This window comes from Mytilus galloprovincialis, chromosome 8 (assembly GCF_965363235.1).
Source record: "Mytilus galloprovincialis chromosome 8, xbMytGall1.hap1.1, whole genome shotgun sequence".
Lineage (NCBI taxonomy): Eukaryota > Metazoa > Mollusca > Bivalvia > Mytilida > Mytilidae > Mytilus > Mytilus galloprovincialis.
Window position 1 is genome coordinate 35,899,140 of NC_134845.1, and position 19,201 is coordinate 35,918,340.

The window sequence follows — 19,201 nt, forward strand, 5'->3', positions numbered from 1 at the left end:
TGTTCTACTTGATAAACTTTGTAACTGGACTATTAATTTATTTATTTAATCTGAATTATCATAAGCATTTGCGGAAACTTAATTAAATAATTTGACAAATGAATCGTCTATCTTCAGATAATATTCTCCGGTCTGCTTTGTTGATCTACCTGTACAAGCTCAGGTACAAGTGATTAGCGATCTTAATCTGGATATCCCTCAGGCGTTAGAACTAGATTATACTATAAAGAAAGCCTGAAGGTTATGCAATTACATGCATTTGATTATAATTGCTAAAAAAATGGTGTCAGGCTATTAAAACGATCACAGTTTTGAACAATGGCGCAAGTCATTTGACGATGGCGCAAGACATTTGAACGATGGTGCAAGTTATTTGCAATGGCGCAAGACATTTGAACGATGGCGGGGCGCAATCGTTTAACAGGCCATGGAGATCCCTGGATCTTATATTATTCTATAACTATGTATCTGTATCTGTATCTGTATGGTTTACGTCGTAGCTACCAATTCTGGCTTTAATACAACAGGGTGAAATGTCTTAATCAACAAGGCATTACAAAGAAGATCGTGTGTGAGTTTTGTGTTGAGTGTGAAATAAATCATATACTATAGGAAAAAACACAAACCAATGAGACCTATTTCAGCTTTCTATATCGTTAATTATTGCATTGATAGTCGTCAGCTGAAATATTTAAATAATTGATTACTGAAAACTCTCATACCTAAAATTTACAAAAACAACAAAACTTCTTTGCTTCTTCTTTCATCTGTGTATTCAGATCATAAAGAGAATGAAATAAAATATTTGATTGGTCGAGTTGTCGAAATCGGTCCAATCAGACTGAGGAAGACAAATTGTAAGATTTCCGGAAATGATCACGAAGCGAGAAGAGTGCTTCCTGTATCAATTCAACTGTGTCAAGTTTGTTTTCTCTTTCACCATTTAATGATTTATTTGTAACTAACATGTAGTGGATTACTAAAAGACAGACAACCTTTCTGATTTTTAATTGCAATATGTTCGAAAGAAAACTGTGACAGACATAAACATGAGCAAAATAGCAAATGGGAACGTTGTGTATTCGGGTTGGTTGGTAAAGTCCCCTCCTGAGAATAAATTTCGATTGAGTGGTCCGTGGAAAATATTTAGATCGGTAAGTGAAGAAGGGATACAATATGTGTTAAGTTTTGATGTATATATAGTTATATACTTAAAATTAGACAGTTTACAGGTAAATTGGAGGCAGGATTGTGCCAATTTGTGGTGTCATAACCCATTTGATCCTCAGATATTTAGCAAAATAGGTATAAAACTAGAAATATTTCAGCTCTGTTGATCCTTTGCAGATATCCATTAAATTTTGACAATTGTGTTGCATTAGTCAGGTTGAAATAGCCAATTTGCTCAAGCAATTGTCAATTTTGTATAATATGTACAAATGGTATTTACTTTTTATTATAAAATGTACAATAACCCAAACTTTAGTTTTCAAGTTTAAATCATAATTTGTTATTGTGTGTACATATATTTTGAAAATAAATTAACACTTATAGTTCAGTCTTACAAAACCTATTCATGGAATTGTTTGCACATAATATACATTTAATTTTATGATTCATGTGTACCATTCATTGCCATTACATGGTATATATATGGGTCATTCTCAGTTAATCAGCAATTCAGTACCATTGGACTTTGATGATAATTTGTGAAGAAAATAAAGGAGATATTGGCAAATCTGATGTGTTATTCTTTTCTACTAATGTTGAATAGATAGTAAAGATAATTTAAGGATGATAAGTGGAGAAGAAAGAAATTTACAAGAGTTTTAAAATAAAAAAAGGGTGTTTTGATGGCGTCCATTTTGGGACATTTTTCCATGGTCATATTTAATCATATTTTTATGTCATTTTTGTATGCACAACCAGGGCAAGTTAAGGAATAATAAAAACTATATACTCAGATTTACTTGTTCATGTATAAAATATAATAAACAGGGCATTATTAATATATATATTTTAGTAATAAAAATTAGTGTATGGATGTTACTGCATCGGTCAAACCTTACCTAATTTTGCGATAAATATTTACACAGAACAGAATGTGGACAACACTATTCGCAAAGTAAACAGGGGTTTTGTTGTTCTTTAGGTGTATTTTGTAAAATGATATGACATGCAGGGCTTCATAATAAAAAGAAATCGTCAATCTTTTACAGACGTGGTAATATCGGTCAATAATTAACATCCAAAACGAATCCTCGTTTACTTCCAATATTACAATCGTCCGATATCCAACCCCCCTAAATGAAAGTTTGGATTCGTCCAAAAAGACGTCATCGATCTTTGTGTACACAAACCAGCCGTGGGACTTTCGAAAATGGAGTTAAGTGTCATCGGTCAGGCGAAAGCAAGTTGTAACATCCAAAACTTAATTTAAATTCATTGATATTGTAATAAATACGCAACTAAATGGTAAGTTTTCATTGCGTGATCAGTTATTTACGTGGTTCAATATATAGGTAAATATAATATGACGGAAATTGCCAATTTGACGATAAACAACACAGATGCATATGGAAGGTGACATTTTGACCTGTCAACCTTTTTGTGGATGTTATATTTTGACGTGATAAGCACGTGGTTGCGTAATGTCCGTACGATTTTAGTTAAAAATAAGTTATATATTAAAATTGTGTATCTGCACTATTTAAATATCGTAGCACTGGATGATGAAAAATAAAACAATATCCAAAGTTATTATCTGTTTTATTATACAATGTTCAAATCAATGATCAATGTTTTGGACATTACTGTTTTACTCGAACAAGTAACATCCAAAACAGGGAGTACAAACTAACCCCATTAAATTATAATTGAGGGAATATAAACAAGGTACTATTATTTTACAATAAACTAAAATTAGTTTAACATGTGTATGGTTTAACCATTGCTCTGGAATATACTTCTAATTCTGTGACATGTTTTGGACATTACTGTTTGATGCACAAACACTTGTTTTGGATGTTATTGTGACCTAAATTTTACTCGAACAAGTAACATCCAAAACAGGGAGTACAAACTAACCCCATTAAATTTTAATTGAGGGAATATAAACATGGTACTATTATATTATATAAACTAAAATTAGTTTAACATGTGTATGGTTTAACCGTTGCTCTGGAATATACTTATAATTCTGTGACATGTTTTGGACATTACTGTTTGATGCACAAACTCAGGATATTTTTTATGTTTTGGATGTTATACAAATTCCATTTTGTCAATTGTCAAAATGTAACATCCATAATAATTCCGTAAAAAAATATATGCAATAATGAGTATTTATTTGAAAAGTCCAATGTATCTGTTTAATGAATAACCACAACAAAATCTTATGAATTCTCCTTTAAAAATAATTGACACACAAACTGTTGAACTAAACTTTTAATGTATTAATTTTGAGTCACATCCACAACAACAAATTATACATAATTACTCCCTTTCTATTGTAATATCAGTTGATAAATGATTTTAATTTTAAAGATATTAACTTCTTTATCTAAAATATATGAATTATTCTATTGAAATTGTACATTTAATGCATATATGATACTGTCAATGAAAAATATATAACATCCAAAACACAGAGGGTACTGTTAAAAAAATTCAATTAAAATATATTTCCACATACTGAACTATCTTTTTATTATTAGAACCATAAAGATCAATGTTTTAGTCTCAATTTGAGACCAAAAAATGGACCAAAAGCCAACATTTATATTTTTCACCAAGGTATATAAAAAAATGCTGAATAACTGAGAATGACCCATATATGTTGTTTATGAAAATGTAATAATTTTGTCTCTTCATATATTTCTCAATCAATTCTACCAGAAACAATTGTTTTTATATTATTGAATTTAGATTGTTTATATGATACCCTACCCAAATATTATTAGAATATATACAATCAACAATCAGTAATTAGAATATACAATCCATAATCATGATATTTGGAATAATTATGTACAATCAATTAGAATAAACAACTCACAATCAGTTTAAAAACACAATAATCATTAAAATATATACATTATACAATCACCAGTCAATTAGAATATACAATGACCCATCAATTCAAATATCATGTATATACAATTACTAATAATCATGATCATGCTAATTATTTAGAATGTATATAGGATAATCAACAATCATGTGGGATTTAACTACATGTATATCACCTAGCTGTGGAACCGTAGCTCTTAGGGGCTCCTTATGTTATTATTTTTTGAATTATGGTCCACAAATAGTAAAAAAATATATACATTCAATGTTGCTTATTATCTAAATTTTATGTGAATATCTCTTTCATATCTTTATGTGCTACCAATCTAAAAAAAAATAAAGAAAAAACTTGCATGATCACATGAATTGGCAGTGTATGCGTTAAGGCACCTACACATGTCCTCAACCCATGATTAATTTTGTCTGGACTCACCATTTTGAAACCCAGCTTTGCGTCAACAGGACCTACATGTATCCTTATTACACTAGCAGAGGCATGATTCAAAATCTGACTGTTTAAGATAAAACACAGCAATATTAGCAATGCTTCTTTGCTATGTGTTGTATCAAGTGTATGGATGGAATATGTCATTAAGTAATGCAACATGACCCGTCTTTTCCATCTATGTCTGTTTCCATTATGGTGTTAATTGAATATGTCCAAAAAAATGTATCATGATCACAACCTTATACATACATGTACATGACATACATGTATAAACAATCATGAAATTTAGAATGTATTTTAGAATGAAGCATTAAGATAAAATGTAAAGTAAGAATAAGATGGTATAAAATTTATATATATTTTCATCAGTGGAGATATAATCATAAAGTGTACATGGTGTATATAACATGAATGATGTCCCTTTTGAAATGTTTTCTTGGTACATGAATCAATGTGAATGTATATAAATACTTCATGCAGGGATGAAGTCAAAATTGAATTATTGAATTATGACTTCATCCCTGCATGAAGTATTTATAAATGTCTTTAAAATGTCTACATGCTACTTCAGTGCTTCATAAAGTGCCCTCTGTTAATTGGAAATGTGTCACCATACATTAAGTTGAACTGTTCAATAAATGAGATACCCTAAAAAGGCATACCAGAAACTTGTAGGCACACTTTGTAGATATATATACAAGATAGAGGATAACATTGCGTCACATTTACATCCACCCCCATAGTATGTTATGATAGTAAAACTACAGCTATATTTGGATCATATTTCATGAACTTCATATCAGGATAGAATTATAATTGGTAAAGCTCTTTGACCAAAGTGAAAAATATGATTTAACCTATGCAATGTGTAAGTAGGGCACATGCAATTAAATTTATTCACAATCCAGGATGAATAAGAGGTTGACATATGATATGGTACAAATGTTTGAGCACATTTCTATTATTTTTAGAACATTCAAACATGTAAAAAACCAATAAGGAGATATGGTATAATAATTGATTGCCTACATGTATGAGACAAATGTCCATCTAAATTTAAATGATGTGGATGTCAGTCTGTACAGTCTATCATTCTGAGTGTAAATCCTGTACGGTCTAGATGTATTATCAGGTTTTATTGTGTTGTTGACTGGACGCTAACAGGTGCCCCCATCCCCCTACATCTCCTGTAAATCATTATCGCTCAGTGGTTTAAACTTCTGTTTTTAGGTTTGTAGTATGTTTTTTTAAATAGTAAATAGAACAAGGAAGTAAACATGTATTTTTTTTCATATAATAGACCTTTAAGATGTCATTGATGACTGTCAACAATCAAGTAGTGAAAATTCTTTTATTTATCGAAGGTATTTTGTAATTGACATCAGTAAATGTTTGTTAGATTGTGGAAGAACATGACAAAAGAATGTAAATTGTTGAAATAAATTGAAACTGAAATCAAGGATACATTTATTTAGTGAAAAAAATTAGTAATTTCCAATCTTTTCTATTCATGATCTATTTTTGACTTTCAAAGAAACAAAGATAAATTTTGATGCAAATATAACGCCTTTTTAAAAAAAAAAGCAACAAACCAGTTCTAGACAGTAGACAGGATATAAATTCTGCAGATCTCCACATTATTGACATATATTTACACAATGTTTGAATCATTTTCTTCGATAAGTTTTTTTTTTTAATGTCAGTCACCCAAGTTGATAAGTCTTGTTTTCATTGATTTTTATTCCCCACCTACATATATACAATAGTAGAGGGGCATTTGGTTTTTTATGCCCCACCTACGATAGTAGAGCGGCCTTATGTTTTCCGGTCTGTGCGTCCGTTTGTTTTCGTCCGTCTCTCCTGCTTCAGGTTAAAGTTTTTGATGAAGTTGAAGTCCAATCAACTTGAAACTTAGTACACCTGTACCCTATGATATGATCTTTCTAATTTCAATGCCAAATTAGATCTTTGACCCCAATTTCACAGTTCACTGAATATAGAAAATGGTAGTGCAAGTTTCAGGTTTAAGTTTTTTGTTAAAGTTTTTAGTCAAGGTAATTTTTGATGAAGTTGAAGTCCAATCAACTTAAAAATTAGTACACATTTTCCCTATGATATGATCTTTCTAATTAAAATGTCAAATTTGAGGCCAATTTCACGGTCCATTGAAAAGAGAAAATGATTGTGTGAGTGGGGCATTCATGTACTATGTACACTTCCTTGTTTTTACATAAATTAGGTCGTTAGTTTTCGCGTTAAAATTGTTTTACATTTGTAATTTCAGGGCATTTTAAAGTGGACTATGTGGTATGGGCTTTGCTTATTGTTGAAGGCCATACAGTGATCTATAGTTGTTAATTTCTGTGTCATTTAGTCTCTTGTGAATAGTTGTTTCATTGACAATAATACAACATCTGGTTTATATTGAAACTGACAGAATGACCACCTGCTAGGATGCTACTAACACATTTAGAGAGGCACATCCACTGTATTGTATGCGTACACTTGAATATGATCATAATGCCAATTTAATAATAACATCTCAAATAGTAAACTGATTAAATATTTCCTCCCTAATTGAGTTAACCTAGATAAGTATATAATTATTGCTATTTTACTCTTGTTTCACTGAAGTGTTAGATTATAATAAGACATGGGAGTTATATAAAATCATTGTGGATTCAGGAAGTTGATAAAATAAGTTATATAATTGCTTAGGCAATCATTGTTTTATCTTTTGAGATAGAACTTCTGGTGCAACAAAATGTGCATAGTTTATCTTTGTTGCATTAACAAGTTGATGATTTATAGTATTCTGCTAACTAAACAAGAGCAATATTGGCACAGTGTTCAATAGATATTTTTGTTTGCTCTTTAGAATATAATTCAAAAGGTTAGACCTGTATTGAGCATAACTGCTTTGTCTTAGCAGAAGGAGATACCTAGATCACCCATGCTCCATAGACATGATAGATATTAAAGAATAGATTTGGATATATATAATAGTAGTACAGTGGTTGATCCAGGGGAAGGGGGAGGTTCCAGGGGTTGGACCCCCCCCCCCTATTTTTTTGGACCGATCAATGCATTTGAATTAGGACATATAGTTGGAACTCCCCTTTATCCATGGTTTGGAACCCTCCTTTTAAAAAATGGCTGAATCAGCCCGTGTAGTAGTTATTTCAATCAGGTTAAAATATGTATCCTGTGTCCACACATTCCTTACAAGGGCACATTACATTTGCACAGATTTTGGGATTAAAATAATATTTGCTCTTTTAGGAGATATAAAAAAGAAGATGTGGTATGATTGCCAATGAGACAACTGTCCACAAGATAGTTGAACTTGTCATTTTTGGAGTATATAAATATATCTATATACTTGCATAAGAAGTGCATAGCGTTTCCATTGCGTTGGCATCACTTTATCATAAAAGTCTGCTATTCTAATTGAGTGCTATATGGACTTATGAAATAGACCACTGTATTATATGGTCAAGGGATTTATTTTAATAAGCATTTTGTTTAGCACAATCTACTGGTAGCTGGATATTCCTTTCAGTTTGACCAATATTTATATACCGGTATGAAACTTTAAAACAAGTGTTTGGTTTGTAAATGAAAAGTTATGATGTGAATAACACAGGGAAATTTCACTCACAACACGCATGAAATATTTGTGGATTTCAGTTAATGTAAATCTCATTTGTGAAATTCACATCTCATATATATATATATGTGAAACTTGCATGAAATCAGTTCATGTGAATCTTATAAATACATGTATATAGCTCCACCATATGGACCTAAAAATACTATATACAGTGTATATGCAAATTTAACCCTTGAGTTATCATGACAATATCATTAAGAAAAAATGTGTAATATACATGACTTGTTAAACATGTAATATGAAGTCAAATAACTCAGTTAATGGCAAAAATGAAGTTCACAAATTATTCAATATAAACTAACTTTGAAACAGTTTAAAAGCCTTTTAAATCAGATCTGTAACAATACAGCCAGGTTTGACACATCAAACTTTCATGTATGATGTCCTTGTTCAGTGGTGGATCCAGGGGGAGGGTTCCAGGGGTTGTAACCCCCTTTTTTGGATGATCCTTCAAAAGGTCTACAGTGGTTCTCTCCCATTACATGGTACTGTAAGAAACAAGAAACACCATAAATCAATCAATCTTTTACAGTGAGCTGACAATACTTGCATGTACACAATATTTAAAGATAAATTTATCATTGGAATGAGTCAGTGACCCCCTTTCTTTGGAAGTTGTTATATAAAATCATGTAAAAATCACCTAAATTTTATTCCCCCCCCCCTGTTTTTGCGATTGAGCACCCCCATGTAAATGTTTCTGTATTAGGGTGTAAGCATTGAATTAAGTTGTATTCTCCGAATCTAATATTTGGAACTACTACCTAGCTATAATCAGTGAAATATGAAGAAGCCCTCTAGATTTATTACAATGGTGTTCTGTTTTGAATTTGTATAGAAGTTTGACACATTTTCAGTAGAAGTCTAGTTTTCAGTATTTATATACTATTGTTTACAAACTATTGTTTACTATTAAAGCATAAGTGATTGTCTAGTGTCATTGTAGATCATTGTATTTCCTGATTTCTGTTTTGACAGGAAGTTAATATCATTTCACAGAAATCAAAATAGGATTTTATAAGTTGTAATTAGGGCAACATTTTTTCTTCACTCTAACATTGTTTCAATTTTTTATTTATTTATGCTAATTTGCTTGTGTCCTTCAACTCCTCTTGGTGAACTTTGATTCTAAATCTGTACTATTCACCAGTCACTCGTATGAATTTTTTGTAATGATTGCAAATACAGAGTCTCATTATCAGATTTATAAGTATTATAATTGACCAATAATATTAAAATTATAATTTTTAGCAACGAAACATAGGGATCCTAGTACATCATTGTACATGCTGTTGATATGACATTTTCATAGTTTTATTTGTCTTGATGTATACAAAGTGTATTCAGGTACATGGTACTATGAAAACATGTAGATCATGATGTTAGTGTTGGTGAGACAGCATCCCCCAAAATAACATCATGGAAAATGACTTCCAGCTGTCCAATGAGAGGCAATGATCATCCAAAAAAAGGGGGGTTCAAACCCTCGGAACCTTCCCCCTAGATCCGCCACTGCAATGAGTTGGTGCCATGGCACTATCAGGTCAGCAATTTTGTCACCAATCTGAAAGAGATTGATATAATTATGTGAAAAAAGTTTCAGTTATATACAATACCTTGTAATATGAAAAGTATTTCCTAATTTTGAGTGATGGCCATGGTGTCTCCTGTTTCCTTGACCTAGCTGTCAGTTCCTTGTTTATGTTTATACATGTATATTTAACATATTTAATAGTCAAGTATAAAAAATATTCTTCTCACTGTGTGTTAAAATTTATATCATTAACAAATTGCTGTGTAAGCAATTTGAACCATTTACCCGAATTATTTATACCACCTATTATCATGATTATGATATTTAAAAGGGCTGACATTTCAGTTCTGTAAAAGTTTTTGGTATACAATATATATATATATATATATATATATATATATATATATATATATATATATATATATATATATATATATATATATATATATATATATATATATATATATGTCTAGATAATTGTATTATGTTCCTTAATAACAACTCTTATCAGTAAGTGTTTACTTAATGTACAATATGTAGGTAAATTTCATAAATATAAAGTACATGTATTTTAAATATTGAATAAGGAAATAACAGGTTTATCTTTAACTCTTTTTGTATCTAATCATGCCATTCATATAGACATGATTTGAATATTTGGATAGGCTTAAACTTGTTAAAAGGTACACATGTAATTGAACATCTACCAATCCACACCATTCTCTTTTGGTGTGAGGTCTTTTGTTGAACTAATTGGACTTTGTTGATGAGATTATATGATAATGGTTAAGTGGATGAGATTATATGATAAAGGTTATAGAGTGATAACTGAAACAAGATTGAAGGTCTTGATAGATATAGGGAGATGAGGTATGAGTGCCAATGAGACAACTCTCCATCCAAATAACAATTTATAAAAGTAAACCATTATAGGTCAAGGTACAGCCTTCAACACGGAGCCTTGGCTCACACCGAACAGCAAGCTAATAATAAAGGGTCCCAAAAATTAGTCATGTAAAACCATTCAAACGGTTTTCAGCATGTTTATAAAAATAGGGAGATGTGTATATGATTGCCAATGAGACAACTATCCACCAAAGTTCAAATGAAGTGGATGTATTGTAAACAATTATAGTCTACCGTACAGCCTTCATTTAGTCTTTTGTTATGTGTCTGAGTGTATGTCAATGTATTATTTAAGTTGTTCAAAGGGTTGTTTACACTGCTTGGAGTTTTGTCAGCTGGTGCATTGATATATAAATTATTCTAAGAATTAAGAAATGGAGTTTTGTTTTCCTCCAAATTTTGGTGGGAGTATTACTCCAAGGTTCTGTTAAATAAATTTTGGTGGGAGTATTATCTCTAGTTTCCTTTAGATAAATATTGGTGGGAATATTATCCCTAGGTTCCGTTGAAATTCTTTTTGGTGGGAGTATTATCTCTAGTTCCTTTAGATAAGTTTTGGTGGGAATATTATCCCTAGGTTCCGTTGAAATTCTTTTTGGTGGGAGTATTATCCCTTTAAGCTCACTAAGGTTCCTTTGAGTGGGAGCTACTCATCAACTTCCTGTTCACAAAAAGACTACTACATGTATAAAATATGAATTCTTGTACATAATGGCCATGTCATGAAATTTCTGTTAGCGAAATTATCATTTTTCCTGTGAGCATGCTTAGTCTGATTGGTTTTCACATTCATTGCCTTTCATTTACTTCAATTTCTAGTGGCATTCCAAAATTTACATCCTTCAACCTGGTAGACCAACCTTGTGGAACCTATTGTCAATTTGCACTTGTCCTAAATTTGCATGAAATATTTGTCACTGGACATTGAACAAGCATTTTCTACAGCATAATTCTGAGTTTCCAATGACAAGTATATTAATGTATAAGGGCTATGAGTTTAACAGTTAGACTTTTACTTCATACATTTCAAAATCGTCTTTTTTCCAACTTATATGTTATTATTTTTCTACCGTATCAATTACAACACTTTGTCCTCAGTCACTTTTAATAGAAACATAAAATGTGCATCTGTCCATAGGTACACTGTACTGCACTTGAAATTGAACTTCATTATAAATTGGTGTTATTGATCTATTATTAACTAACAGTGATAGACTTTCCTTCTGTTTGATGATAATACAGATTTAGAAGCTATTAAGTTTAAGCCACTCTAAATGGGAGTAATTGAATCCTTTGTAGTTTGATGGAGACATGTCTTTTACTCATAAACATAAAGGTCAAGAAGTGCACCCATTTGTAGGTCATGGAAAATGGGTCATTAAATTAATGGAAAAGAAACTTAGAAAGGATATTCATTATAACATAAAATCTGAACATGCAATTGACAAAACCGTATGCAATTAGAACAGTGCTATTATTGCTATTCTTCATCTCAATAAGACACAGAGAGCCACCTTTAACATGGACCACAACTGCACATTCATGATGGTACCTTCAATTTTGAGCGGAACTCTTTGCTAAATGCTATCATGCAAGATATTTTTTATTTAGAAAATTATATTTGGAATGTTATGGTAGATGCTTACACATGTGGAAAACTTTTATTGGAGGGTGGGGGGGGGGGGGGGGGGGTGAGAGGTCAAGACATTAATTTAGTAGGAGTACTTGCTTAGATATCTACTATTAATTGTGATAGACTAGTGAGGTATTTGAGCTTTCTCATGAAAGGTTTCTTCATTGTTTTATATCTGCTTGAAATAGATTTGTTTGAATGACACATAAAACACATAAATATTACTAAAATGGATGAGAATTTTAAGTGGTCAAATAATTCATTTATTTTAAGGAAGTGTTATCTGAAAAATGGTCTATTGACCACTTATCAATTTTTTTGTCGAGCCTGCAACTTTTGTTGCAGAAAGCTCGACATAGGGATAGTGATCCGGCGGCGGTGGCGGCGGCGGCTACGGCGGCGGCGTTAGCTTACTTCTTAAAAGCTATATATTTTAGAAGGTGGAAGACCTGGATGCTTCATACTTTGTATATAGATGCCTCATGTTACGAAGTTTCCGTCAGTCACATGTCCAATGTCCTTGACCTCATTTTCATGGTTCAGTGACCACTTGAAAAAAAAGTTCAAATTTTTTGTAATGTTGAATTCTCTCTTATTATAAGTAATAGGATAACTATATTTGATATGTGCGTACCTTGCAAGGTCCTTATGTCTGTCAGACAGTTTTCACTTGACCTCGACCTCATTTCATGGATCAGTGAACAAGGTTAAGTTTTGGTGGTCAAGTCCATATCTCAGATACTATAAGCAATAGGGCTAGTATATTCGGTGTATGGAAGGACTGTAAGGTGTACATGTCCAACTGGCAGGTGTCATCTGACCTTGACCTCATTTTCATGGTTCAGTGGTTATAGTTAAATTTTTGTGTTTTGGTCTGTTGTTCTCATACTATATGCAATAGGTTTACTATATTTGTTGTATGGAATGATTGTAAGGTGTACATGTCTAGCGGGCAGATGTCATGTGACCTTGACCTCATTTTCATGGTTCAGTGGTCAAAGTTAAGTTTTTGAGTTTTGGTCTTTTTATCTAATACTATATGCCATAGGTCAACCATATTTGGTGTATGGAAATATTTTATGGTCTTTATGTCAGTCGCCCAGGTTTATTTGACCGTGACCTCATTTTCACAGTTCATTGCACAGTGTTAAGTTTTTGCGTTTTGGTCTATTTTTCTTGAAACTATAAGTAATAGGTCAACTATATATGTTGTATAGAAGCATTGTTAGCTGTACATGTCTGCCTGGCATGGTTCATCTGACCTTGACCTCATTTTCAAGGTTCATTGGTCTTTGTTTAGTTATCTTGGTTAATGTTAAGTTTATGGTACAGTTGTTATAAAGCTTAGCTTTATACTTAGGACTATCAACATAATATCAATGATTAGTATAGAAGGCGAGACATTTCAGCGTGTGCACTCTTGTTGTTAAAATATAAAAGCAGGTATCATTAGTACTCTCAAATAAATTACTTAATCTACATGATCTATGGGTGGTTGTTTAGTGTTGTTGATCAGAAAACTTGTTATCTTGTATCAGAAAATAAAACAACTTTAAATCACTTGGGACTTTGTTTGATACAAGAGGTATGAAAAAAAAATATAGTTAAAGATAAAAGTATATTGATAAACATGATAAACGAATAACAACAACATCACAATGACAGTCTAAGTTGGATTTTCATATTTTATATCACATCAATTTAAAACCACATAATAAGTATTTGCCTTTGTTCTTGAGTGCCATGTTTTAATGAAGCAGAAAAAGATTATGTCGTTAACCCTGATAACATATTCTAGGTACTGTAAATTCTGAAATTATTGTGTGCATTTATTATTCCGATTTTATCATGACATAAATGCGATTTATATTTTTACGATTTTGAGAAAAATTCTGTTAAATTCATATAAAATATTTCAAAATGCGAGCTTAAATTATTGCATTTTTCAACTCGGTCATATTTTTTCGCAATAATAAAAACCTCGCAATAATTTACAGTTTATATTGTGCTAAATTTGTGCTGGTTTGTAACTCTGGATCTATTCATCCCTAATCATGAATGATATTTAGAATAATTGAGATATTTGTTTAATGTAATTATGTCTGGTATTTGAAATATTTGACAACTCTCCAGCTTCAGCAACAGTTAATTACTCTCATATTTATAACTTATTAAGCTACCTGTCTACCTTTAATTATAGGTGAGAATTCAAACCTGTTCAACTTAACAATTCTTTAAATTTGGATTAGTAAACATTGCATTCACACATTTGCAAAATTTATGTTATTTTAAATAATATAACTTCTATTTTCTGGTAGAACCAAGGATTTGTATGGTTAATGTTACTATACAAATCCTTGGTAGAACCTATTTGTCTTTTCATTGTTCAATGATATATGTCAATTATAGATTTAGTGCATTTAGTATGAATATACTGAAAATCCACTAAAAGTACAAGTATACAACTTTCTTTTATACATTGCTTTGGTCTGAGTTGCTTTTGAATCAGTTGTGGTAGGTTTCCAATGCTTCATAGAATTATTTTTTACTGCATTGTTATTATTTTAACATGTTTTTTCTCAAGTCACAAAGAAAAAAAACACTTTTCAAGCCTCTGCAGTAGGCAATTGGGGTATTCAGTTTTATCCTTGACTGTCTTTTCATCTGTCTTCCTATCCATATGTCCCATATATTTCCCTTTATCTAACTTAAGTTTGCTTTATGCACATTTTATGAAACTCCTACATAATGCCTAGAACTAAAACTAAGCAGACAGAGTTCAATTTAAGGCAGTGAGTCATTTACTGTTCTTAGAGTTATTCCCCTTTTAAACTTTTTTTCAATTGCAAAGCTTGATTGAGCGAGGGACCTAAGTCTGAATGAGTAGAATAAAGTTTTTTAAGATTTTAAAAATATCAGACAGGATTCTACATTAAATAGCTAAAGAGACATTGATATGTGTCCACACTTTTTTAAGTAGATTTAAATATATATATTCTCTTTAAAAAATCTGCAATTTCCAAATTTGACATTTATTGTTCGATATTTTGTGTTCTTTTGTATCCAATTGTGGAAGACATAATTGATTAAAACATAAAAAAGTCACTTTGACACTCATCATTTTTTATGATAAAAAATACAAGAATGTAATTCTTTGTAGATTTAGTCTTATTGTTATGTAAATAGTCAGACTTTGCCATCTGTCACAGTGTTGCAGATGCCGATAGATTATTTATGATTCAATACAAATCTTTATGAAAGCTGTAATTCCTGATAGAATATATGACATTTTAATGTTGTGAATAATTACTGTTTAATGATCATCTATAGTTGTTTTTCTCCCACTTCCGTGGGTCCTGTGTAATGATGTTTAAGTAGAGAATAGCCTCACAGGAATTTTACATGTCTAAAAAAATTATCGATAAATAGAAACTTGTTGATTAAGTAAAGGATGAGTATTTTCTTAGTAACCTTTAAAATGAGAGTAACAATATTTTGGTTACAAGGTTAAATAAGATCAAATATTGTAAAAATTTATGACCATTTTATTAATTTAGTGTACCCTGAGAGGAAGGATTTTCTACTTACGGAACAAAAAGCATAGAATATATTAGGCACACATTTATTTATTAATGGTTGTTGTCAAGTAAAATTATATACATAACCATATAAAAAATCAAAAAAATATGCAAATTTCAAAATGATTATGTTGAAGGGCTAATAAAAGTACTAACCAGTGCAGGTTTTGTTGTTGAGCCAATACGATAATACAAGGTCTACTGCAGTTCTGTTCTAGGAACATTTAATTTATACAAAGTTGACCAGATTGATAGTATTTTTAGTGGGAGTTATCTCCCTTGACCACAATTTCAACAGGGTGAATGGTTAACTTTCTTTCACTTACTAAATTAAAACATGCAGAAAAAACAGGTTGACAAGAGTTCCTTTCTAGAGTGTCAATTGATTGTAGTGATAAATCAGGGGGTTAACATGTTAACAACACCTCAACTTTTGCAAAAACAGTTAACAACAAATGCAAAAAATGCTGATAACCATTAACACAGTGGGTTGATAACAGTCAACAGTTTAAATTTATCTCAGATAACAGTTAACAACACCTTGAAAAAGGACAAAACAGGTTAAAATAAAGAGGTACTCCCCCCTTCTATAATGGTTGACAGCTTATTAATGAACCCATTTATACACATAAACCTCCATCATGATGATAAAGGGAAGTAACTCATGCTCAAATTGTGTCAATAGAAACCTTAAATCTACAGAACTACTTAACCTGTAGACACTGATTTGTATAGAGCAGTCTGCTTTAATGGCAATAGAAGAGTTTTCATCTAAGCCAAAAGACTTACGGGTAAGAGAGAATTTTATGTGTTTTTAAATTGGCACTCTAGTTTTACCTTAGTAGCATAATAAAATGTGTATTCTAGTCAAACCAGTACAAACTAGGGTTAAGAACCATTAGCTCCATACCAATTATTAGGTATTCTTGTTTGTGCTCTTTGGCAACAAAGAAACCATGCTTTGATCACAAACTTGTTCTTTATCAATGTTTGAATTAGTCTACACATTTGTGCTTAAAAAAGTTTTGTAATAGGAGTGATATATTTTATTGTTCTTTTTTTGGTACAAATAAGGAAATAAAAGTGATTTCATAAATTTTCTGTATTTTTATACCTAGACACTTAGATTTTTATCTTCTTACATGACTCATTTTCAAACAATTCCATATTGTTGATTGTTGATAGGAATTACAGATTAATATAAAAACAAACTGTCACAATATGTCATGAGAAACAAGCTTATTCTCATGTAAGCATTGCATGTATACCCAGTCATACAAAGAGAGATAACTCTAAATGTTAATGTTAATAGTGGCAACATCTGTTGGTGTGTCATTTCTTTTGTTTTTATAGCTTTTCTATTTTCATATAACTTTTAAAATGGGAAAGAAAAGACGCAATTACTTGTCAGATAGACACCCCTTCTGGGTCCACCACCGGATAAGATAAGATATTTTGGAAATTGCTAAGAAATTATTGGAAAACGTATTATTAATTCTTTAAGATGGTCTGACAAAGAATAAATTAGTGTATATATACTAAAAGAAAAAAATATAGAAGTTCTTTTCCATGTAAAAATATAAAGATCATAAGAACAATTTCTATAGGTCTATCCAGAGCTAGATAAAAAAATAAAAAACTAATCTAGACAATTAGAACAGGCCTTTTTATAATGCAGGATTTAAAAAAAACTTACCAAGAGAGTAATATTAACTATGACACTAAAATTGTGCAGCAAGGACTGTTGATGAACTGATCAAATATTCTTTTTATTTTGTTTATGCCCCATTTATGGGCATTATGTTTTCTGGTCTGTGTGTCTGTCCGTATGTTCGTCATTTGTCCATCTGTCTTTTCGTCTGTCTGTTCCGCTTCAGGTTAAAGTTTTTGGTCGAGATAGTTTTTGATGAAGTTGAAGTCCAATCAACTTGAAACTTAGTAAACATGCTCCCTATGATATGATCTTTCTAATTTTAATACCAAATTAGAGATTTAATCCTGTTTTCATTGTCCACTGAACATAGAAAATAAGTGTGGATGGGGCATCCATGTACTAGTACTTGGGACACATTCTTGTTATTGCTTTTTTAGCTCACCTGGACCAAAGGGCCAAGTGAGCTTTTCTCATCACTTGGCGTCCGGCGTCCGGCGTCGTCGTCCTGCGTTAACTTTTACAAAAATCTTCTCCTCTGAAACTACTGGGCCAAATTTAACCAAACTTGGCCACAATCATCATTGGGGTATCTAGTTTAAAAAATGTGTCCGGTGACCCGGCCAACCAACCAAGATGGCCGCCATGGCTAAAAATAGAACATAGGGGTAAAATGCAGTTTTTGGCTTATAACTCAAAAACCAAAGCATTTAGAGCAAATCTGACATGGGGTAATATTGTTCAACAGGTCAAGATCTATCTGCCCTGAAATTTTCAGTTGAATCGGACATTTCGTTGTTGGGTTGCTGCCCCTGAAATGGTAATTTTAAGGAAATTTTGCTGTTTTTGGTTATTATCTTGAATATTATTATAGATAGAGATAAACTGTTTACAGCAATAATGTTCAGCAAAGTAAGATCTACAAATAAGTCAACATGATCAAAATGGTCAGTTGACCACTTTAGGAGTTATTGCCCTTTATAGTCAATTTTTAACCATTTTTCGTAAATCTTAGTCATCTTTTAGAAAAATCTTCTCCTCTGAAACTACTGGGCCAAATTAAACCAAACATGGCCACAATCATCATTGGGGTATCTAGTTTTAAAAATGTGTCTGGTGACCCGGTCAACCAACCAAAATGGCCGCCATGGCTAAAAATAGAACATGGGGGTAAAATGCAGTTTTTCGCTTATAACTCAAAAACCAAAGCATTTAGAGCAAATCTGACATGGAATAAAATTGTTCATCCGGTCAAAATCTATCTGCCCTGAAATTTTCAGATGAATCGGACAACCTGTTGTTGGGTTGCTGCCCCTGAATTGGTAATTTTAAGGAAATTTTACTGTTTTTGGTTATTATCTTGAATATTATTATAGACAGAGATAAACTGTAAACAGCAATAATGTTCAGCAAAGTAAGATTTACAAAAAAGTCAACATGACCAAAATGGTCAGTTGACCAATTTAGGAGTTATTGCTCTTTATAGTCAATTTTTAACCATTTTTCGTAAATCTTAGTAATCTTTTACAAAAATCTTCTCCTCTGAAACTACTGGGCCAAATTAATCCAGACTTGGCCACAATCATCATTGGGGTTTCTAGTTTAAAAAATGTGTCCGGTGACCCGGCCAACTAACCAAGATGGCCGCCACGCCTAAAATTAGAACATAGGGGTAAAATGCAGTTTTTGGCTTATAACTCAAAAACC

General features: G+C 31.6%; 2 protein-coding genes across 5 annotated transcripts in view; one reads left to right on the plus strand and one right to left on the minus strand.

Annotated features, from left to right (window-relative positions):
* Positions 1-780, minus strand: part of LOC143085672 (calpain-15-like) — a 38,307-nt gene extending 37,527 nt beyond the window's left edge. The window contains exon 1 of the mRNA XM_076262158.1: positions 723-780. The gene's annotated coding sequence lies outside the window, so the exon portion shown is untranslated. The remainder of the gene's footprint in view (positions 1-722) is intronic.
* A 101-nt stretch (positions 781-881) lies between these two features.
* Positions 882-19,201, plus strand: part of LOC143085673 (uncharacterized) — a 49,673-nt gene continuing 31,353 nt past the window's right edge. For 3 of the 4 annotated variants that reach the window (XR_012981400.1, XM_076262163.1, XM_076262164.1), the window contains exon 1: positions 883-1,154. Coding sequence is in view for 3 of the 4 variants with exons in the window: in XM_076262163.1 (XP_076118278.1) it covers positions 1,050-1,154 (105 nt within the window). In the remaining variant the exon portion in view is untranslated. Of the gene's footprint in view, positions 1,155-19,201 lie in introns of all 4 variants that reach the window. The other variant, XM_076262165.1, reaches the window with a different exon arrangement.